A 24,515-nucleotide genomic window follows, 5' to 3' on the forward strand; every position below is an offset into this window, starting at 1 on the left:
CACTTAACTGACTGAGCAACCCAGGTGCCCCGATTTTTTTCTTAATGTGAGTATTTATTGCTATAAACTTCCCTCTTTGCAATATTTTTGCTACATATCATGAGTTTTGGTATGTTGTATTACCATTTTTTTTTTGTTTCAGGATTTTAAAAATTTCTTCTTTGACCCATTGGTTGTTCAGGAGTGTATTGTTTGATTTCCACATTTTGTGAATTTTCTAATTTTCCTTCTGTTATTGATTCTAGTTTTTTACCATTTTGGCCAGAAAAGATACTTGATGGGCTTAGTAATTTTTCATTTACTAAGACTTGTTTTGTGATTTAATACATGCTCTAATCTGCAGAGTGTTCATGTACACTTGCAAAAAGAATGTGTATTCTCCTGTTGGTTGGAATGTCCTGTATGTGTCTCTTAGGGCCATTTGGTTTAAAGTATACTTTGAGTCCTGCATTTCTATATTAATTTTCTGCTGGGTGATCTATCCATTGTTGAAAGTGGGGTGTTGAAGTCCCCTACTATTAGGGGGACTGTTGTCTGTTTTTTCCTTCAGATCTGTTATTATTTGCTTAATATATTTCAGTACTTTCATGTTGAGTGCATATGTATTTACAATTTTTATATTCTCTGGATGAATTGACTGCTTTATCATTATATAATGATCTATGTCTCTTGTTTTTTACTTAAAGTCTATTTCTTCTGATGTAAGTATAGTTATCTTGCACTCTTGGTTTCCATTTGCATGGAATATCTTTTTCCAACCGTTCACTTTGTTCTTATGAGTGTTTTGTAAGTAACATGTTAAGTTGGGTCTTGTATTTTTATCCATTCAGCCACTCTGCATTTTGGCTGGAGAATTTAATCCATTCACGTTTAAAGTGATCATTTCTAGGTAAGGACTTATTGGCATCTTGTTAATTGTTTCTGGCTTTTTTTTTTTTCTTAAGTAAACTCTACCCTCCAATGGGACTTGAACTTGCAACCCTGGGATCAAGATCAAGGACCAGGCACCCCTATTTCTGGCTGTCTTGTAGTTCTTTTCTTCCTCTTTTGCTGACTTTTTTTTGTGAATTGATGATTTTCTGATAATTATTGATTATTGGTAACTTGTCTTTGTATACAAAATCTACGCTTTTAACCTCCCCCTGACATTTTATGTTTTCATATCACAGTTTACATATTTTTATGTTGTATATCCATTGACAAATTATTTTAAGTATAGCTATTGTAGGACTTTTTTTTTTTTTTTTTTTTTTTAAAGTAGGCTCTACACCCAATGTGTGGCTAGAAGTCATGACCCTGAGATCAAGAGTTGCATGCTCTACCAACTGAGCCAGCCAGGTGCCTCAGTACTTCTGTTCTTTAACTTTTATATTAGAGTTAAGTGGTTAATACCATTATGTTACAGTATTAGAATATTCTGAATCTGATTATATGTTTACCTTTACCAGTGTGTTGTGTATTTTCATATGTTTTCATGTTGCCAGTTAGTATTCTTTGATTTCAGCTTCACCAACTTCTTTCATCATTTCTTGTAAGTCAGGTCAAATGGTGATGAATTTTCTTAGTTTTTGTTTGTTAAGGAAAGTCTTCCTGACCTTCATTTCTGAACAACAATTTTTCTGGGTAAACTATTCTTGGTTGGCGTTTTTCTTTTTTCTTTCATCATTTTGACTATATTATCCCATTCTCTTCTAGCCTGCAAGGTTTCTGCTAAAACATCCACTGATAGCCTTATGGAGGTTTCCTTGTATGAGGGAATTTGTTTTCTTGTTGATTTTATTTATTTATTTATTTATTTATTTATTTTTAAGGTTTTATTTACTTAAGTAATCTCTACCCCCAATGTGGGGCTTGAACTCAAGACCTTGAGATCAAGAGTTGCACACTCTGCCAACTGAGCCAGCCAGACATCCCTTCTTGTTGATTTTAAAATTCTGTCTTTGGGGCACCTCTCTTTTGGTTGGTTAAGCATCTGACTCTTGATTTTGGCTCAGGTCATGATCTCACGGTTCGTGAGTTCAAACTCCACATTGGGCTCTGCACTGACAGCTCTCCTATCTCTGCCCTTCCCCTGCTCGCTCTCTCTCTCTTTCTGTCTCTCTGTGTCTATCTCTAAATAAGTAAATAAATACTTACAAGCATAAATAAAATTCTGTCTTTGTCAGGCAACTGACTGGTTCAGTTTGAGCACGCAGTTATTGATTTCAGGGTCATGAGTTCAAACCCCACATTGGGGTAGAGATTACTTTGAATAAGTTAAATTCTTTGTCTTTGATTTTAGACAGTTTATTATAATCTATCATGGAGAAGATTATTGAAATTTTGGGGTAAGTTATTACTTTCATGAATTGGATGTCCAAATATCTCTCCAGGTTTGGGAAGTTCTTAGTCATTGTTTCTTTGAATAAGCTTTCTACCCCTTCTCTTCTCCTTCTGGGATTCTAGGGATGTATAAATTGTTTCTGTTAACATGTCCCTAAGTCCCATTAACTTTCTTCATTCCTTTTCCTTTTTTTCTTCTGACTGGATAATTTCAAAGGACCACTCTTCAGGCTCACTGATTCTTTTGTTTGGTCTAGCCTATAAGGTACTTGTAAGTTGCCAGATCCAACTAGCTTTTTTTTTAGTTTACATCTTACATAACTTCTTGGCAGCATTTGCTAGAGTTGACTATTCTCCATTTCTTGAAACGCTCTCTTTCCTTGCCTCTGGTTACACAACCTTTTTGGGTCATGCCCTTTTGGCCCTTCTCTTTTGGTCTGTTGTCAGTTATTCTGTTCAATTCCTGATTATTTAGAATTCTTTAGGCCTTCCTACCTTACCTTCTCTTTAAATATACTTTTTTCCCTAGATTTTAGTTGTTAGTATGCTAACAGATTTACAGATTATAATTGCTAGACAGATCTCTCCACTGTGTATCCAGCTGCCTAATAGATATTTTTTCCTGGAAATTTTATAAGTTATTCAAGTTCTTTTTTATGTTAGAGAGTACGTGAGTTGGGGAGAGGGGCAGGAGGAGGGAGAGAGAGAATGAGATATTTATTTATTTATTGACTGATTAATTTATTAAAGGTAGCAAGACTTCTTTTTTTTCCCTTTAATCTTTGTTTATTTTTAAGAGAGACAGACAGAGCACGAGCAGGGGAGGTACAGAGAGAGGGGGAGACACAAAATCCAAAGCAGGCTCCAGGCTCTGAGCTGTCAGCACAGACCCCGACACAGGGCTCGAACTCACATTGTGAGATCATGACCTGAGCCAAAGTGGGACGCTCAACTGACTGAGCCACCCAGGCGCCCCGCCCCTCTACTTTTTTAAAGTAAGCTGTAGATCCAATGTGGGGCTTGAACCCATGACCCCGAGATCAAGAGTCAAATGTTCTACTGACTGAGCCAGCCAAGCACCCCTCAAATTTAACATATTTAAAATGTAACGCTTGCTTTGTAGTCCTCAAATTGCACTCCCCTGATCTCTATATGGTGTTATAAATGATACCACCATCTGTTTGGTTACTCAAGCTAGATACTGTCCTTTCTTACATCCACTCTATAAAGAAGTCCTGTTGATTCTGCCTTATAAATTAAATCTCAAATCTTTCCACTTTTTTTTTTCATCTTTACTGCTGTTTCTCCAGTTATAGGTTGCATTGTTTCTTGTTTGGATATTTCAACTCCTGCCTCACTTTAGTTTGTTCTTCCCAGACTAGCCACAGTAATATTTTCAAAACCTACATCAGATCTTGTAACTTCTTTCTTACTTAAAATTATTCACTGACTGTCTAATGTGTTGAGAATGAAAGCCAAATACTTCAGCACAGGCTGGAAGGATCTGCCTCCCTCTCCATCCTTTATTACACTCTAGCTTTACTGACCTTCTGTTCCTTTTAGGTTCATTTGAATGTCCCACTTTATATCTTTTGCCCAAGTTTCCTCTCTTTGAAATGATCCTCTCTTTCATTCTCCGTATGGCTAGTTTTTTCTCATCCTTGAAATTTCACTTAAATGCCACCTTTTTGACCACACTAAATTAGGTCACAGCTTTCTGTTCTTTTTTTTTCCTAGCCCATTTATCACAGTGGGTAATTATTACGCAATTACATTATGATTATTTGATTAATGTCTCTATCCCTGCTAAACGCTGAATTTCATTAGTACCAAGACTATCTCTGATTTAGCTCAGCATTTCATCCTTAGTACTTGACATAGCCTGGTACTCTAAAGCAGGCATTCAGTGTATGTTGAATAAATGGATGTGAACTCTTTTAATTTTTCAGGCACTAGTATAAGAGCTTTACATGTATTTATTTTCATCTCCATAACAATTCTGTTGCATAGGTGCTGTTGCTGTTCCCATTTTACAGGTAAGGCTAAGCAACACATCCAAAGTCACACAGCTAATACATGGCAACACTAGAAGAATTAAACCTAAGTCTTTGTGATTTTTGAGCCTGTGTTTTAACCACTTCCTGCTAGTTAATTGGACATATAGTTAGTTTTGAAAAGACATTTAGTAAACAATGATTCATTGCCTACTTAATTCTTAAATGAATAGTGAATAATTGAGTGCCTGTATAAAAACTGAATTTTTACATGTGTATAAAAATTTTTCCTTATGTATAAAATAAAAACTTTACATTAGGGAAGAAAATGGGGCGCCTGTGTGGCTCAGTCGGTTGAGCATCCAACTTCAGCTCAGGTCATGATCTCACAGTTTGTGGGTTCGAGCCCCACATCAAGCTCTGTGCTGACAGCTCAGAGCCTGGAGCCTGCTTTGGATTCTGTCTCCCCCTCCTCTCTGCACCTCTCCTGCTCACATTCTTTGTCTCTCTGTCTCTCAATAATAAATAAATGTTAAAAGAAAAAAAAGGAAAGAAATGATTTTTTTTTGTTAACCCAAGTTGAATTATTATTAAATCATTATTTTACATTTGTAGGGTTTACAAACTGGGAGAGCCAGGCATGCTAACACTTTACCCATCCCCTCTCTCATTTCAACTACCAAAGATGGTACTTGCCTTGCTCTCAGAGATTGTTGCAGTTTGAGGGATTTCACTTTGAAGCATTCCTCTTCCTCCATTCCATGTGAGAAATAAGAAAAAGTTTGAGAGATAATAATAAAGGTATTGCTTTTATTTCTAATAAAACTAATATTCAAGGAGGTAGCTTATATCTATGGGCCAGTGGATTTCTACTACTACCCCAGATTTAGACAGATTTATCTACCTGGATACAGCAGTGATTAAACAAAACAAAACAAAACAAAAATAGAAAGCTATAGACTTCCCCATCTGGTGACTTACCCCTTTAAAACTTAACCAGTGTGGAATAGCAAAGCTAAATGTGTATAGCCATACTTCATTTATGGTGCTTCACTTTATTGTGCTCTGCAGGTATTGTGTTTTTTTACATATTGAAGATTTGTGGCAATGCTGTGTTGAACAAGTTGATTGGCACCATTTTTCCAACAGCATTTGCACACTTCATGTCACATTTTGGTAATCCTTGTGCCATTTCAAACTTAAAAAAAATTTTTTTTAATGCTTATTTAAACAATTTTTAAAAATATTTATTTATTTTAAATGTTTATTTTTGAGAGAGAGAGAGAGAGACAGAGTGTGAGTGGGGGAGGGGAAGAGAGCAAGGGACACACAGAATCTGAAGCAGGCTCCAGGCTCTGAGCTGTCAGCACAGAGCCCACTGTGGGGCTCAAACTCCCGAGCCTCGAGATCGTGACCTGAGCTGAAGTTTGACACTCAACCGACTGAGCCACCCAAACGCCCCAGAATGTTTATTTTGTATTTTTTCTTAAAAAAAATTTTTTTAGGGGCGCCTGGGTGGCGCAGTCGGTTAAGCGTCCGACTTCAGCCAGGTCACGATCTCGCGGTCCGTGAGTTCGAGCCCCGCGTCGGGCTCTGGGCTGATGGCTCAGAGCCTGGAGCCTGTTTCCGATTCTGTGTCTCCCTCTCTCTCTGCCCCTCGCCCGTTCATGCTCTGTCTCTCTCTGTCCCAAAAATAAATAAACGTTAAAAAAAAAAATTTTTTTTTAGTGTCTTTATTTTTGAAGAAGAGAGAGAGAACATGAGCAGGGGAGGAACAGAGAGAGAGGGAAACACAGAATTCAGGCTCCAGGCTCTAAGCTGTCAGCATAGAGCCCCATGCGGGGCTCGAACCCACAAACTGTGAGATCATGACCTGAGCCGAAGCCAGACCCTCAACCGACTGAGCCACCCAGGCGCCCCAACCAGAATGTTTATTTTTGAGAGACAGAGAGACAGAGTGTGAGCAGGGGAGGGGCAGAGAGAGAGGGAGACACAGAATCTGAAACAGTCTCCAGGCTCCAAGCTGTCAACACAGAGCCCAACACGGGGCTGGAACCCACGAACCATGAGATCATGACCTCAGCTGATGTTGGACGCTTAACCAACTGAGCCACCTAGGCGCCCCTCAGACTTTTTTATTGTTATTATATTTATGGTAATGTGTGATCAGTGATTTTTGATGTTACTATTGTAATTGTTTTGGGGTGCTGTGAACTTATATAAGATGGTGAACTTAAGTGGTAAGTGTGTGTGATTTTACCACTTCATTGGCTGTTTCCTCCATCTCTCTGCCTCTCCTCAGGCCTTCATATACCTTGAGACACAATGTTGAATTAGGCCAGTTAGTAACCCTACAGTGGCCTCTAAGTGTTCAAGTGAAAGGAAGGGTTCAGTGTCTTTCGCTTTACATCAAAACCTAGAAATAATTAAGCTTAGTGTGGAAGACCTATTAAAAGTTGAAATAAGCTAAAAGCTAGGCCTCTTGTACCAAGCAGCCAAGTTTTGAATGCAAAGGAAAAGTTTTTGAAGGAAAGTAAAAGCACTACTCCAATGAACTCACAAATGATAAGAAAGTGAAACAGCCTTATTGCTGATATGGAGAAAGTTTGAATGGTCTGGACAGAAGATCAAACCAGCCACAACATTCCCTTAAATCTAAAGCTTAATCCAGAGCAAGGGCCTAAATCTCTTCAATTCAGTGAAGGCTGAGAGAGGTGAGGAAGCTGAAGAAGAAAAGTCTGAAGCTAGCAGAGGTTGGCTCATAGGGTTTAAGGAAAGAAGCCACCTCCATAACATAAAAGTACAAGGTGAACCAGGAAGTGATGATATAGAAGCTGCAACCAGTTATCCAGATGTCACTAAGAGAGTTAAATGAAGGTGGCTACACTAAACAACAGATTTTCTTTTAAAAAAAAAAAAAATTTTTTTTTTTAACGTTTATTTATTTTTGAGACAGAGAGAGACAGAACATCAATGGGGGAGGGCCAGAGAGAGAGGGAGACACAGAATTGGAAACAGGCTCCAGGCCCTGAGCTGTCAGCACAGAACCCGACGCGGGGCTCGAACTCACGGACCGTGAGATCATGACCTGAGCCGAAGTCGGCCGCTTAACTGACTGAGCCACCCAGGCGCCCCTAAACAACAGATTTTCAATGTAGATGAAACAGCCTTCTATGAGAAGAAGATGCTCTTTAGCACTTCTGTAGCTAGAGAGGAAAAGTCAGTGCCGAAGCTTCAAAAGACAGACTGTCTTGTTAGGGCTAATGCAATTAGTGACTTGAAGTTGAAGCCAATGCTCATTGACCATTCTGAAAATCTTAGGGCCCTTAAGAATTGTGCTGAGTCTACTCTGCCTGTGGTCTGTGAATGAAACAGCAGTACCTGGATGATAGCACATCTGTTTTACAATATGGTTTACCATATATTTTAAGCCCACTGTTGAGCCTATTGCTTGGAAAAAAGATTGCTTTCAAAGTATTGCTGCTCATTGACAATGTACTTCATCATCCAAGAGCTCTGATGGAGTTATCCAATGTGAATAATGTTTTTTTTCATGCCTACTAACACAACATCCATTCTGCAACCCATGGATCAAGGATGAATTTTGACTTCTAAGTCTTATTATTTAAGAACTACATTTTGGGGGCACCTGCGTGGCTCAGTTTGTTAAGCCTCTGACTCTTGATCTCAGCTGAGGTCATGATCTCACAGTTTGTGAGTTCAAGCCCCACGTTGGGCTCTGTACTGACAGTGCAGAGCCTACTTGGAGTTCTCTCTCCCTCTGTCTCTGCCCCTACCCCACTTGTGCTCTGTCTCTCTCTCTCTCTCAAAATAAGTAAACTTAAAAAAAATTAAGAAAAAAAAAAAACGGAACTACGTTTTGAAAGGTTATAGCTGCCATAGATAGTGATTCCTCTGATGGATCTGGACCAAGTAAATTGAAAGCCTTACTGGAATTCGCCATTCTAGATGTTATTAGGCACATTCATGATACGTGGGAAGAGGTCAAAATACCAACATGAATAGGAGTTTGGAAGAAGTTGATTCCAACCCTCAGGGATGACATTGAAGGGCTCAAGACCTCAGTGGAGAAAGTCACTGTAGATGTGGTGGAAATAGCAAGAGAACTGGAATCAGAAGTGGAGTCTGAATATGTGACTGAATTGCTGCAATCTCATAATAAAACTTGAGTGCATGAGGAGTTGCTTCTTATTGGTGAGCTGAGAAAGTAGTTTTTTTTTTTTATAGTTTTTTTTAATGTTTGTTTATTTTTGAGAGAGAGAGACAGAGCATGAACACCCTAATGTGGGGCTCAAACCCATGAACTGGGAGATCATAACCTGAGCTGAAGTTGGATGCTCAACATACTGAGCCACCCAGGCATCCCGAATTTTGTGTTATGTGTATATGTATGTATGTATCTATGTATGTATTTATTTATTTATGAATAACAGAGAGAGAGAGAGAGACGGAACAGGGGAGAGGGAGAGAGAATCTTAAGCAGACTCCATGCCTAGAGTGGAGCCCGAAGAGGGACTTGATTTCACAATCTTGAGATCATGACCTGAGCTGAAATCAAGAGTTGGAACTTAACTGACTGAGCCACAAGTGCCCCATTCTAAATAAATAATTAAGTTTTGAGAGAGCGAGAGCGAGAGAGCGCAAGGGGGAGAGAGAGAGTGTGGAGCCCAGAGCATTGGCTCAAGCTTACCTGAAGCAGGGCTTGAGCTCACCGTATGCAGTGCTCAAACTCGTGAATCGTGAGATCATTACCTGAGCCAAAGTTGGGTGCTTAACTGACTGAGCCACCCAGGTGTGCCCCTCCCCCCCACCACACCTTTTCCTATATTCTTTACAGATGTAGTATATTGTAGCTGTTATGTAAATTGTACATATTTATGAGACTGTGGGTACTGGACCTTGTAGAAATTCTTACATCATCTTCCACATTACTATCCAAGAACTGGATAGAATTTTCTCTTCCTTTTTTGGAGAATTTATCCTTTTGCTTATACAGTTAACCCTTGAACAATGCAAGGGTTAGGGGCACTGAACCCCTGTGTAGTCGATAGATCCAGGTGTAGCTTTTGACTCCCCTGAAACTTAAGTACTAGTAGCCTACTGTTGACCAGAAGCCTTACCAATAACGGTTGATTAAGACATATTTCATATGTTTTACATATTACTGTATTCTCACAATAACCTAGGGAAGAGAAAAATCTTATTAAAATCACAAGGAAGAAAAAATACATTTACAGTAATATACTGTATTGAAAAAAATTCACGTATAAGTGGACCTGTACAGTTCAAATCCATGTTGTTAAGGATGAACTGTAATCCATTTTTGGTATTCAGTGCTCAGTTTGGCAGTCAGTCCTCACTTCCACCTCTTACCTGTAACCTCTGCCCCATTCCAATTGTAGATTTAGATCATGAGTTTGATAAAGTAGGTTAACACTTTTCCAAGGACTAATTTAGTTTAGTTTTGTTTTTGTTAGAAGGAGAGAGAGTCTGAAGCAGGCTCCACGCTCAGTGCTGAGCCTGTCACAGGGCTTGATCCCACGACTCTGGAATCATGACCTGAGCCAAAATCAAGAGTTAGATGCTCAACCAACTGAGCCACCCAAGCGGCCCTCTATTCTAGTTAAAAAAAAAAAAAAATAGTATGTCAGATTTTAAAAGACATTTATTTTATATTTTTAGAGAACACGCAAGCTGGGGAGAGAGGCAGAGGGAGAGAGAGAATCCTAAGTAGGCTCCACACTCAGTCAGTGTGGAGCCCGACATGGGGCTGGATCCCATCACCCTGGGATTGTGACCTGAGCCAAAATTAAGAGTCAGGTCACTCAACTGACTGAGCCACCCAGGTGCCCCTTATTTACTTATTTTAAAGTAATCTCTACACCCAGTGTGGGGCTCGAACTCAACCTGAGATCAAGAGTCAGATGCTCTACTGACTGAGCCAGCCACATCCTCTGATTTTTGTTTTTTAATAGATAATAGATGTATGGCCTTGGGATAAAACAAGATGTTCAAATGGGTATTAATGAAACACACATAGAAAAAGCCTGTGTTTTCACCCCATCCTACGTATACCTAGTCCCTTCTACCTAGTAGCCAGGATTATAAACTGTTTCTTTTGTATCTTTTTAGAGATAGTTGTATGCACATTATATCAAACTTTGTGAGTTCTTTGTGACTTGTAAAAGACTAGAACAAGGATAGGACTTTATATACCTGATGTATTGCTGGGTGGTTGCACATACACATTTTATTTTGATCTGGAAATAGACTAGGCATACATACCTTTCATATCCTTGGATTAGGCCAGTTCCTTTAGGTGTGTAGTATTGCCAGTATTTATTGTCTTTTCTATAAGGAAAAAAAAATTCTATAATGACCAAAGGAGCAGAATCTTTCTGACTTTGAGTCTTAATAAGACCAGATCTTCAGTCTACCAATCTGTGTATTCTTTGAACAGGTAGAGTGAGTGAGGGTGGAAAAGAGGAGTGCTGGTGTTTCCTGACTTCTTGTGGGTTTTTTTTATCTATTTCTGGCCAAAATGAAATTGTGTCAAATGATGAACATATGGTAAATGATGGGGTAGGGTACAACAAACTATAGGCAGGCATTATCTTTCCTGGTTTTTTTCTCTCCCTTTTCTCTCTTGTGGAAGAGGCAGATAACATTTCTCTGTAAGCCATGAAGTTGTTTTTGAGAGAGAGAGAGAGAGAGCGCAAGTGGGCAAGGGACAGAGTGGGGGAGAGAGAGAGAGAGAGAGAGAGAGAGAGAGAGAGAGAGAGAGAGAGAGAGAGAGAAGCGGGGCTCCTGTTCACCTGAAGCAGGGCTCGAAGTCAGGAACTGTGAGATCATGACCTGAGCCGAAGTCAGATGCTTAACCAACTGAACCACCTGGGTGCCCTGAAAGCCATGAAGTTCTAATGATGCTGCTATTTTTATTCACTTTGCAGTTCCTTCCTGGGCCATATATTCTCCTGAACACAGGTAATCCGTCAGCCAAGTTGAATAGTGGAGGGATTTGGTAATGCAGAATAACACTCAGTGGGGGCTCAGTTGTGTTCCACACATATTCTCCCCAAGTAGTCAGCTGTCCTGTTCCTACTTCAGCTGCTTAATCTTTAAAGATCCTTCTTCTGTCCTAAGAAGTTATGAAACTTTTTGCTGTATGTTTCCTGGTACATATGAGTTATTGCCACACTGACATGTACCCACAAACTGGTGACATGGTTGGTTATTACGATGGGCGTGTGCTCCCTAAAAAGGCTGTGCTTAAAAGGGCTCTGCCCACCATAAAATTGCCCATATACTTCAGTTGAGGGCTCTTGCTCTGGTTGGTTTATGTAAGCACCAGTATTACATAAGAGATATTCCTCTAGCTTGTTTAGGTCATAGTTCAGATACCTTTGTTCCTTACATGTTCTACTCTGACTGGACATTACCCATTGTCTAAGAACTTAGAACTGTTCTCTTTCCAGAAGAGAAAGAAACAAAAGATACAGGGTCCTGTAAAGGGCTGCTTTATGTGTTTACTCAGCTGTTAGCACTGGTTTGGATACTTTCAGTGTTCAGGTTTTTTGTTATTTGGTTCTGCTTAACAAAAAGCAAGGTGATAACAACAGAGGAAATGTTGAAATAAGACTGGGCCTCAGTTTCTAAGTTTTAAAAGAGAATAACACATTCCCTGTTACAGCTCACAGAGTTGTGAGGAAAATCAAATGAAATCATAAATGTGATAGGATTTAAGACACTGTTAAAGGTTAAACAAATGGATATAGAACAGAATTCTGTGTTAAACTTGGCCTTGAGGATTTTTGCACAGTGAGGTTTTTTTTTAATCCAATTTTGAAGAAGACTTTTTCTTAAGACCTTCTCCATCAAATCTTCCACCTGAGTCTTCAAAGTAGACTGGTTGGTTCATTATTCAGGGTCCTAAAAGGAAACAGATTGCATATCCAAATTGAGTAATTTGAGAACGATTTAATAAAGAGACTGTTTACAAATGGGTTGAAGGAAACCAGTGAGAGAGCAGAGTACCCTATAGCCAGCAATTCCAGAGCCTACATTAGTTCATCACCTCTAGGTCTAACAGGGCAAAGTATTGAGAGAGAATACCAGAATCTAAGAGTAGCTATATGGAGGGAACTGTGGGTTGCAGTAGTATGCAGCCAAATCATGGTGTTTTGGCAGGAGCTAGGGAAATAAATACTCTGACCTCCTTCTCCTCCTGCCCTTTGATTTTCTGCTGGTATACATCTGGTTACCCAAACCCAGCTGGAAGCCAGAGGGCAAGGGAGCCTGTGCATGCACTCTGTATGGTCAGCTTCCTGGTACACAAAGCAAGGTGAGCAAGAATGGTGAGTGGATCTGGAAAGGCAAATAGATTCCTGGGTAGCATTCTGTGGTTACATGCTTAACTGAGGATTCTATAGTCATTTTGGCTTAGGGCTTTTAAATGTCTATTGTATACTTGAGACCCAGTTTGAATACCACCTGGTATAAATGTAAGAAACTGGCTGGAGGCCATATGGTTGGTGTACCTTACTGTTCCCATCTTGGTATTCAAGAGATGCGGGGAAACAGATTGCTGTTCTAGTGGTAAGAGCCATGAAAGAGGAGGAGGAGATGAGGAGCTAGAGATGGTGTCAGGTTTACTTGAGTTCAGAGGAAGTAGTAGAAAGTGCCGAGTCAGCTTTTAAAATCAGCTATGGTGGGGCACCTGGGTGGCTCAGCTGTTAAGTGTCTGACTTCGGCCGAGGTCGTGATCTCAAGGTTCATGAGTTCAAGCCCCGCGTCGGGCTCTGTGCTGACAGCTCAGAGCCTGGAGCCTGCCTCGGATCCTGTATCTCCTCCACTCTCTGCCTCTCCCCCACTTGCACTCTGTCTCTCTCAAAAATAAATAAAAATTAAAAAAAAATCCTTAAAATCAATCAACCAACTATGGTAGACAGATATGAGGTATGTATTCTCTGGCGCAGGCTCTGCATTTTCCAGAGATGCCTTTTTTGTTTTTAATATTGTTAGTGTTTGTTTTTAGGAAAGGGGGACTGTAAGATAATATCCCCCTTTTTTCCCCATAAAGCTTAATTAATTAATTTAGAGCACAAGTGTAGGAGGGTCAGAGGAAGAAGAAGAGAATCTTAAGCAGGCTCCATGCTCAGCACAGAGCTCAACTTGGGGCTCAGTTCCACGACCTTAGGATCGTGACCTGAGCCAAAATCAAGAGTTGGATGCTCAACCAGTTGAGCCACCCAAGTGCCCCAAAGCTTTTTTTTTGTTTTTTTTTTTTAATCTCTACACCAAACATGGGGCTCAAACTCATGACCCCAAGGTCAGGAATCACATGCTCTTCTGCCAGCCAGGCACCCCGGAAATATCCCTTTCTTGTTCTGATATGTTTTAATGGTTAATCTATATTTCCACTTGAATTTCAATAAATACATTAATATCATGACTTTTTTATCTGGAAATGAAGTGTGGTGATGCCAGCCTAGGCTGAATTCTGTGCTAGTCCACGCTACCTGTGGTTGCCTGACATCTCAAGATGTTTTTAGTGGTTGGAATGTGCTCCTCTTTCCACCCATCCCCATCAAATTTTTACAACAGCTTTGTTGATATATAATTCACATACCATACAAATCACCCATTTAAAGTGTACAGTTCAGTGGCTTTTAGTGTTTTCACAGAGTTTGCATCCATTACCATAATCAGTTTTAGGACATTTTCATTACCCCCCAAAAGGAATCCCACTAACTTAACCACCAGCCCCTCCTACCCCCACCCCCTGCTGCCATTCTCTCATTACTCACCTCTCACAGCCATAGGTAATCTCTAATCTGCTAATCTAGAATAGATTTGCCAGTTCTAGACATTTCATATGAATGGAATCATACAATATGGGGTTGTGACTGACTCTTCAGTTTGCATGTTTTCAAGGTTCATCCATATATCTGTACTTCATTCTTTCTTATAGCTGAATAATAGTTTCATGTATGGATATACTACATTTTATTTATCCATTCATCAGTTGATAGACATTTTTGTTGTTACCACTTTGGGCTACTATAAAAAATGCTATGAAATTTGTGTACAGGTTTTGTGTGGACATAATGTTTTTAATTCTCTTGGGTACATACCTAGGAGTGAAATTGCTGGGTCATATGATAACTCTGTGCTTAACTGTTTTAGGAATTGTCAAACTGTTTTTCAAAGCAGCTGTATCATTTTATGTTCCCATCAGCAGTGTAGAAGGGTTCCAAATTCTTTACATTCTCACCAACACTTGTTATTTTTTATTATAACATCAAACTTAGAACTTTTGATTAAAGTCATAATCCTTATATTCTAGCCATCCTAGTAGATATAAAGTGGTATCTCATTATGATAATGATTTGCATTGCCATAAAGCTCCTTATTAAGAATTTAATATCCTACACATCCTTCAAGATACAGCTGTCTTTTTGGGGGGTGCCCAGGTGGCTCAGTTTGTTGAGCATCTGGGTCTTGGTTTTGGCTGAGGTCATGATCTCATGGTTCGTGGGTTGAAGCCCTGCAACAGGCTCTGTGCTGACTGCTTGGAGCCTGCTTGGGATTCTCTGTCTCCCTCTCTCTGTGTCCCTCCCCAGTTCATGCATGTAATGTCTTTCTCAAAGCTAAGTAAACATTAAAAAGTAAAGATACAACCATCTTTTTTGAGAAACTTTTTCCTCAGGATTTAACTGTTTTTTCTTTCATACTCTTGTACAATTTTGCTTGGATCCCCGTTAGCACACGTATGTCATTCTGCTAGTTATCTAGATTGTAAGCTCTGGTTTGTGAATTCCTTAATGGCTCCTTGTGGGTGTGTGTTTAAATTTATTATGAAATATTTCACTCCTACTCTTACGCATTTGTGAGTCCCCACTGCATCACGTAGGGCTTGCACATAGTTGGTATTCAGATATTTATTGACTGACTCAAATAGTGCAAAGGGTCTCATGAATGATTATCAGGATGTCTGTTATTTCTCAGGGAAAGTCAACTTTCTTTTATTAGGAGATACTATGATGGAATCAAGGAAATAATGTATTTTAGACAAAAATGTTCAGATATAAGGGCACTCAGTCAGTTAAGCATCTGACTTGATTTTGGCTTATGTCACAATCTCACGGTTCGTGGGTTCGAGCCCTGCATCAGGCGCCACCCTGGCAGTGCAGAGCCTGCTTGGGATTCTCTCTCTCTGCCTCTCCCCCACTCACACTTGCTCTGTCTCAAAATAGATAAATAAACTTAAAAAAATGTTTAGATATATCATATGTCCTAGAGATCATTGGCTCCAGGGACATGTCTTATCCATATTCAAGTTGCAATAGGAATTTTGATGTCAGGCTAGTGGATGGTATATCTTTGAGATTCTTTAGGGGTTTATTAAAATGATACACAATTAGAGGCACCTGGGTGGCTCAGTCGGTTAAGCAACTGACTTTGGCTTAGGTCATGATCTCTCATGGTTCGTGAGTTTGAGCCCCACATCGGGCTCTGTGCTGACAGCTCAGAGCCTGGAGCCTGCTTTGTGTTCTGTGTCTCCCTCTCTCTCCCTGCCCCTCCCCTGCTTGTCCTTGCTCTCTGTCTCAAAAATAAATAAGTAAACATTAAAAAACAAAAAAAGGTAACACAATTAGCAAATCCCCTAAGTTTGTTTTACTCCTTTTAGTTAATGTCCATGCCTGTATACTGTGTGCTAGGAACTTAGTTAGCTGGGATGAGGTTTTCTCCTGCTTTGATGATAATAATGTTAAGGGCCCAGGATGGGGATAACCTTGATGGCAAATGAATGGATATAGGATTTTCAAATTTTTTGAAATGCAAAATGAACGCTTGATCAGAATCTAATTTTCAGAATAAAGACAGTGTTTTACTTACATTATAATTTAGTTAACAAGTATCTTATCTGACTGGCATTCTCTTAAAGATCTGATGAAAACTTAGTGATTGGGGGATAGCTGGCTGGCTCAGTTGGTACAGCAGGCTGCTCTTGATCTCAGGTCATGAGTTCAAGCCCCATGTTGGGCATGGAGCCTACTTAAAAAAAAAACAACAAAACTTCGTGATTGGTAAGTAGGCATTGTATCATCTCTATCATTATGATCTCTTGAAAGAGAGCCAAAGGAAGAACACTGTCTTGTCTCCCAGTTTCCTATAACTCAGCAAGACCAGAAACATAAAATTCATGCTACAGGAAGAGGGGAGTTTGATTTTTTGTCTTTTTTTTCCCCTGGTTGAAGTTGAAGGAGTTATACATTTCTGTTTCCCCATCCTAACAGCCCTTCCCCAGGTATTTATCCCTAGATATTCTTTTTTTTTTTTAATTTTTTTTAACGTTTATTTATTTTTGAGACAGAAAGAGACAGAGCATGAACAGGGGAGGGCCAGAGAGAGGGAGACACAGAATCTGAAACAGGGTCCAGGCTCTGAGCTGTCAGCACAGAGCCCGACGCGGGGCTCAAACTCACGGACCGCAAAATCATGACCTGAGCTGAAGTCGGCCGCTTAACTGACTGAGCCACCCAGGCGCCCCTATCCTTAGATATTCTTAATGGGATATATCACAGCGTTCTCTGCACATCCTTTTAAATACCACCTTACCAATCATTTAATTAGGCTTTTTCCTCACCTTCCTTTATGTCTAATATTGTCTAAATACTCTCATCATCTCCGGTCTCCCACCTCTCCGAACCAGCTTTGATAATGCAGTTGAGATATGTGATACCGTTTCTCTGCGGTAAACCCATAATCTTTCCTATTCACTTCCAGAATTAAATCTCCTTCTTAAGAAGACTGGTACTGGTACTCTTTTACTGGGTAACTATATATATTTCTTTGATACATAATATGCTAGCATCCTTTATTTCTGAAGGCTTTTTTTTGTTTTGTTTTGTTTTTTAGAGAGAATGAGTGGGGGAAAAGGAGATAAATAATTTTTTTAAATTTATTTTTTGAGAGAGCGTGTGAGCGTTCATGGGCATACCAGCGGGGGAGTGGCAGAGGGAGAGAATCTCAAGCAGGCTGCACACTCAGTGCAGAGCCCACCAAGGGGGCTTGATCCTGCAACCCTGGGATCATGACCTGAGCCGAGATCAAGAATTGGTCGCTCAACCAATGGAGCCACCCAGGCAATTCCTCTGAAGGCATATTTAATAATCTCATGTATCTAAGATTCTAGGCCAAATGTGAGGGACCTTGTTTAAAGAATTCACATTAACATTGGAATTATAGGGCATAGTACAGTTCTGAATCATGTTCTACATGGCCACTAATCCAAATGACTTCAGGAGTTTCACCTACATGAATACAAACCAAGGTTATAAGTAAAAACTTACCTATCTTTCTTTTTCTTCTGGGAGCAAAACAAAATTACATGTCATTCAAAAGGATGAAGTTAATTCATACTATAGATAGATACTATAGTAGATACTATAGTAGATTTATAGATACTATAGATACTATAGTAGATTTATATCCCTTCCTGAAGAGAACCTGGTATACTAACTATACTATAGATACTATAGTAGATTTATATCTACTAACTATACTATAGATAGTATAGTAGATTTATATCCCTTCCTGAAGAGAACCTGGTATACTAACAAGTCAGCCATTTTAGTTTCTCTAATAACCCTGAATTTTATCCTCACATGAAAATGACATGTTTTAGGGCATAACTATAAAAAGCAAATTAGCTTTAAGATTTATGGTCTGCTTTGAGTTATGAAATCTTCCATAGTTCAGCAGGATTAAGGGAAGAAATATCTTGCGCTTCACTTTGTAGGTTAGGCCTGACAGATGACCAGTGACCTCAGAGAACTATTTCAGTAGGAGTCAAGAGAGATAAAACTGCCCTGTCCTTCCCTTACTGATAAGAATATCTCAGTTCTCTGGACCTTTCTAAATACTACCTTTTTCTCTCTTACATAGGTAAACATGGATTTTTAGTTTACATTAGTTATTATGTCTCTCCAAATCATTTTGTTTTGGGAAGCCAGATAAGCTATTCTTAGGGGCTTTCTCAGCTGTTTGTTTGTTTGTTTGTTTTTCCTTCTCTTGGATTGTCTTACCTTTCAAAATGAATAAATAAATATATATACCATTTCTCTTTGGAGCCAAACCTATGTGGCAATTTCAGAAGCTGCATAAAAATATCAAGAGACAAAAGTCGTGGTTTTTTTTTTTTTTTTTTTCATTTTTCGTTTTCTGGTTTTTTGTTTTTGTTTTTGTTTTTGTTTTTTTCTTTTCTTAGCCATATCTTTTTTCCTAGGAATTTTTCTGGCCTACAGCAAGTTTATTATTGACTAAGCCATATTTTTAAATTATAGCTAAGACCTTAGTATTAAAACCAAGGTTTATAGCTATGTAGCAAATCAATAATTTAAGTTTATTTCTTTACTTAGTAACCCTTGTGTTCTTTTCTGGACAGTACTGGCATCCTTGATACTTTCTGTTAGACATATTCTCTCATATTGGGACAGGGGATAAACTCAGGCATATGGTCTCCTGTGCCAGTGCTTGGCACATGGTCTTATGACACTAGAGTTGCTTTTTCTGTTTTGTTGGTGTCATCATTATCATCATCATCATCACCCCAGGCATAGAATATCCTCTGGCTTTCTCAGCCTAAGGATAAACAATAGTAATTCCTTAGAGATGAGGAAAGACCTGTATTATTGAATGATCTCCAGTAGTGATCTTGCTCTGAACTCTGGAACAGCCATGATTAGAATATAGGTCACAGTTTTCTTAACTGTACTTAATTTTTTTTAATGTTTATTTTTGAGAGAGACAGAGTATGAGCAGGGGAGGGGCAGAGAGAGAGGAAGACAATCTGAAGCAGGCTTCAGGCTCCAAGCTGTCAGCACAGAGCCCGACACAGGGCTCGAACTCGCAAACTGTGAGATCATGACCTGAGCCGAAGTCGGAGGCTTAACCTACTGTGCCACCTAGGTGTCCCTTGACTGTACTTTAAATCGGGTGGTGCGATTATGATAGTAATGATAATAGAGGGGGCCTAGACCCACTAGTATTTGATTATTATTGCAGATCTAGTAATTCAGTGGAGATTTCAGTGTCATTCAGGTTTTTTTTTAATGTTTGTTTATTTTTTTTTTTAATTTTTCTTTCAACGTTTATTTATTTTTGGGACAGAGAGAGACAGAGAATGAACGGGGGAGGGGCAGAGAGAGAGGGAGACACAGAATCGGAAACAGGCTCCAGGCTCTGAGCCATCAGCCCAGAGCCTGACGCGGGGCTCCAACTCATGGACTGCGAGATCGTGACCTGGCTGAAGTCGGATGCTTAACCGACTGCGCCACCCAGGCGCCCTTAATGTTTATTTTTGAGAGAGAGAGCGTAAATGGGGGAGGGGCAGAGAGAGAGGGAGACACAGAATCTGAAGCAGGCTCCAGACTCTGCGCTGTCAGCACAGAGCCCGATGCAGGGCTCGAACTCACAAACTGCAAGATCATGACCTGGGCTGAAGTCAGATGTTCATCCGACTGAGCCACCCAGGCGCTGGCAAAAAAGTACTGCAATTTTTAGAGCTGAATGTATGACCTTTAGGGGTTTTTTTGCCCTATTTTTGTCTTGTCTGAAAGTTGCTAAAAAATACACCACACCTCATGCACCCTCCTGCACTTATTGACTGTATAATGTGAGTGTCACCATCATCATATGGATGATCATCATTACCACTGTCACATGGATTGTTCTGTATGGGAGATCTTAGTGTAAGCGCTGGCAAAGAGAGGGGGACAGGGATAGGAAATATAAATGTTATGTTGGTAGTAGGTCATGAGTCTCGTCCATCCCAGAATGTGATATTGGGTCTCTTCTTCTTTGCTGCAGGGATAAACTGTGTGTGCAAGCAGGTACACATTTTTATTGTGTACAGTGATAAAGATAGGAAAATACCTGCTTCAACATATTTTAGCTCAAGCAAAGATTTTAATTTGGAGGTTTGCTAAAGGTCAGGGGCATAAATATAAGAGGCACATTTCATATTAAAGATTCTTTGGGGTGAAGATTTTCACTCTTTGATATTCATGTTTCTCTTTTTCTTCTGTTATTGCTCTACTTCCTCAACACCACCACCAAAAAGAGAACGGGGTGAAAAACCTGGAGATGAAACTAGCATTTGAGAGGGAAGTAATTCCAAATAGATTTATACTGTGAAGTGCTTTGAGCCTAGGGAGAACTGGAATATGAGTGTGAGGTAGTAAAATGCATGATATTATAGGTAACTATGCAAATTTAGAGTGTTATGAACCAAATATAAATGTAAACACTAAAAGCCTGATTAGAACATAAAGAGTTAAAATATTCATGAAGGAATGGATCCGTGCTCCAGCCAACCTGGTATTTTCCTCTAATAGAAGTACCAAAAAAAAAAAAAAAATACTGTAGCCCAGTCTGGTTGCTTGTCTTGGTATCAGTAGTGAAAGATTTGGGATGCTTCATCCCAAATCTTGGGTTTCCTTGACCATAATGTAGCTGTTGTTCATTCACTTAAACTTTAAAACATTTATAAGTAACTTAGGACTAAATTCTTATTACTAAGGTAACAAATTTCAGTTTTTACTGGTAATTAGTATTTTTACGTGGGCATTAGTATTTCATTTTATTTGTCTAAGTTTATAGTAATGTTCAAGTTCCAGGTATTTTGCAGTTCACATATTCTACAGTTTTTTGAATAATCTATGTTAAACTTACTTATACTTCCATGATTTGATAAATTTTTATTATTTCCTCTTCATCATTTTTAAAAATATTTATTATTTTTGAGAGAGAAACAGCAAGCAGGGAAGAGAGAGAGGAAGACACAGTGTCGGAAGCAGGCTACAGGCTCTGAGCTGTCAGCACAGAGCCTGACGCGGGGCTCAAATTCACAGACTGTGAGTTCATGACGTGAGCTGAAGCCGGCTGCTTAACCGACTGAGCCACCCAGGCACCCCTTCTCTTTATCATTTTTAAGTGGAATCTAGATTTCATTAGCCCTGTCTCATTACATAAGTTACTTAAGAGGCATACGTTGTGTTCTTCAGTATCGGTATGATAAAAACATTCCACTATAACAAAGTACCTTTTTTTTTTTTTTTTTTTTTACATTTATTTATTTTTGAGAGACAGAGACAGAGCACAAGTTGGGGAGGGGCAGAGAGAGAATGAGACACAGAATCCGAAGCAGGATCCAGGCTCTGAGCTGTCAGCACAGAGCCCGATGTGGGGCTTGAACTCACAAACCACAAGATCATGACCTGGGCTGAAGTCAGTTGCTTAACTGACTGAGCCACCCAGGCGCTCCCAAAGTACCTTTTTTTAAAACCTTTAACAAGCTTATTTTGGCCTCTCATTATTCCTGAAACATAGGTAAGACAGTTATGTATTTTCTTATTCTATGGCAGAATGGCAGAGAGGAATTTCTTTAGTTTCTGTTTTGTTTTTGTTTTTTAATTCTCTATTGAGTTAATTGCTATTAAAGTTTGGAATCATTCTTTGCAAGGAGCCAGGATCTTCCTCACTCTCCAGTATTTAAATGTTTAATCTTCTGATCTTCTGTTGCTCATGTCTCTCTGCAGCCATATGTGTCACTGTCTCAGCAAATGGCACCACCTAGTCCAAGCAGCAGTACCCCTAACAGCAACAGTGGGAGCAATGGAAATGACCAGCTGAGCAAAACCAACCTCTATATCCGGGGATTGCAACCAGGCACTACTGACCAAGACCTTGTCAAATTGTGCCAGTCGTAAGTTGGCAGACATGTGGGTAGGCTTCGAGGGACAGTACAGGTTTGGCGATACTGACTTCTTGCCAAATACTCTTGTCCTGAAATGCAGTATTATTTGTCACAAGATTTCTTAGCAGCCCCTCTTAAATTCTACCTGTTATTAATACATGAAACCTTCTTGCGTTTCTCTGAGGAAAGCCAGCATAGGGCTGGCCTTTGAAGCCTAATAGGTGACTGTGTACTCAGAACTGATGGTCTTTGTGGAAAGATTCCCATCCTTACACCTCAAATTGAAATGCTCAGTATCTCTAAAGATACTGATTAGAAGACAGTGAGAGTTGGCAGTGCGGTAGGGATAGAAGAAAGTGGAAGTAACCAATTGAATTGTACATTTAGGAGAGTTTCTGCTGATAGAAGTAATCTCAGTGAACCAGAGGAGCTCTCAAATTAGTGGATAAAGGAGACAGTGGAGAAAGAGGCTGACACTCTGCATATACCCCCCTAAAGACCTTTGGGGTTCTTCAGAGTGGATTTGAGTCATGAGGTAGAGATAACTACAATGGAATTAGCCCAGTTAAGAAGGCTAGAAAAATTTGCAAGCGTCCAAAGATGCGAACTCCGTTCCATTTGGCAGAAAAATACGTGTTTCAAATGATACATTTGGGGGAATGGTTATAGGAAGAAGTCTGGGGGTAGGGAAGAGGAAAATTGATTTTGGGTAGGGAATGGTAGAAAGAAATAGAAATAGGAACCTTAGACTGTGTAATTACCATTAAAAAAAAAAACTTTTATCGACATTTAACACACATAAAGTACACAAATCATAAGTGTATATACAGCAGTGACTTTTCATAAGGTAAACGTATCCTCGCAACAGTCCCTTGTAACCAGATCAAGAAGAACATTACTGGGGTGCCTGGGTGACTCAGTCAGTAAAGCATCTGACTCATGATCTTGGGGTCATGAGTTCAAGCCCCACGTGGGGTATGGAGTGTACTTAGAAAAAAAAATGAAAAGGAAAAGAACATTACCCACTCTTTGGATGCCCACTTGTCAGTTTCTATCCCCCCACCTCCAAACAAAGATCTACTGTTTTTTTTTTTTAACTCATTTATTTTGAGAGAGAGAACGGGGAAGTGGGGGAGGGGTAGAGAGAGGGAGAGAGAGAATCCCAGGCAGGTTCCATGCTGTCAACACAGAGCCCAATGTGGAGCTCAATCCCACGAACCCGTGAGATCATGACCTGAGCCGAGTCAGACACTTAACCGACTGAGTCACCCAAGCGCCCCTCTACTGTCTGTATTCTAAATGATTGATTGGTGTGGTTTGTTTGAACTTCATATAAACAGTGATACAGCATACATGCCCTTTTATGTCTGGCTTCTTTTGTTCAGTGTTATTTGTGAAATTCATTCATATGAATTGTAATAAAACTTTGTTTATTCTTATTGCTTTATAGAATTCCATCATAGGAATACACCATAGTTTATTTGCCCATTCTACTGTTGCTGGACATTTGAGTTGTTTCCAGTTTGTGACTATTATCTATATGAATAGTGCTGCCATGAACTTGTACATGTGTTTTGATGTACGTATGTGTTGGGTTTATACCTAGGAGTAAAATTGCTGAGTCATAGGATATACATTTGTTCAGCTTTTGTAGATACTACTAAATTTTCTGAAGTGGTTAAACTAATTCAAAATCCCACAACAGTATGTGTAAAGTTCCAGCTGTTCCAAATCCTGGAAAGGCAGAACATTCTGCCCCCAAAATATAGGTGTGAGAGGCATCAGAGATGCTTTATAAATCCTTTACTCTTCTGAGGTTTGGTCCATGCAAATCATAGGGATTTTTGCTGGTACCAGGTTGCATAGATTCAGTCTCTAAAGGCTAGATGTATGTATGAAACTGTTTTTTTGTTTTGTTTTGTTTACCTCAGATTACCTTGGTTAAAAGGTATTTTATTAAAAAAAATTTTTTTTAACATTTATTTTTTTGAGAGAGAGAGAGAGAGTGAGGTGAGAAGGGGCAGAGAGAGAGGGAGGGAGACAGAATCTGAAGCAGGCTCCAGGCTCTGAGCTGTCAGCACAGAGTCTGATGCGGGGTCGAACCCACGATCCGTGAGATCATGACCTGAGCCAAAGTCCAGCGCTTAACCAACTGAGCCACCCAGGAGCCCCGAAAGGTATTTTAAATGAGAGTGAGGGAACTTAGTCTAGGACTAGTAATTTTTGAGGGGAATGGGAATTGGCAGAAATGTTGGTTTGTGAAGGAAAAGGCTATCATATCAGTCTAATTCCTTGATTTCTGCATGCTGGGTTTCTTGCACGAAACATAATATGCTACAAAAATCTTCTCATTTCACAAGACAGACAAAACTCACTTCTACTTGACAATACTTTTAGACTTTCACTTTGCCCTTCAC

The 24,515-nt window shown here is 39.6% G+C and overlaps 1 protein-coding gene across 3 annotated transcripts in view; it reads left to right on the top strand.

Moving 5' to 3' along the window:
- Window positions 1-24,515, top strand: part of RBMS2 (RNA binding motif single stranded interacting protein 2) — a 71,433-nt gene that overhangs the window by 17,743 nt on the left and 29,175 nt on the right. For 2 of the 3 annotated variants that reach the window (XM_027071469.2, XM_027071468.2), the window contains one exon: window positions 21,941-22,107. In XM_027071469.2, the coding sequence (XP_026927270.1) occupies window positions 21,965-22,107 (143 nt within the window). In that variant the 5' untranslated portion in view covers window positions 21,941-21,964. Of the gene's footprint in view, window positions 1-11,287; window positions 11,322-21,940; window positions 22,108-24,515 lie in introns of those variants that run through there. The other variant, XM_027071470.2, reaches the window with a different exon arrangement.

Source organism: Acinonyx jubatus, chromosome B4 (genome assembly GCF_027475565.1).
Source record: "Acinonyx jubatus isolate Ajub_Pintada_27869175 chromosome B4, VMU_Ajub_asm_v1.0, whole genome shotgun sequence".
In the NCBI taxonomy this organism is placed as follows: Eukaryota; Metazoa; Chordata; class Mammalia; order Carnivora; family Felidae; genus Acinonyx; species Acinonyx jubatus.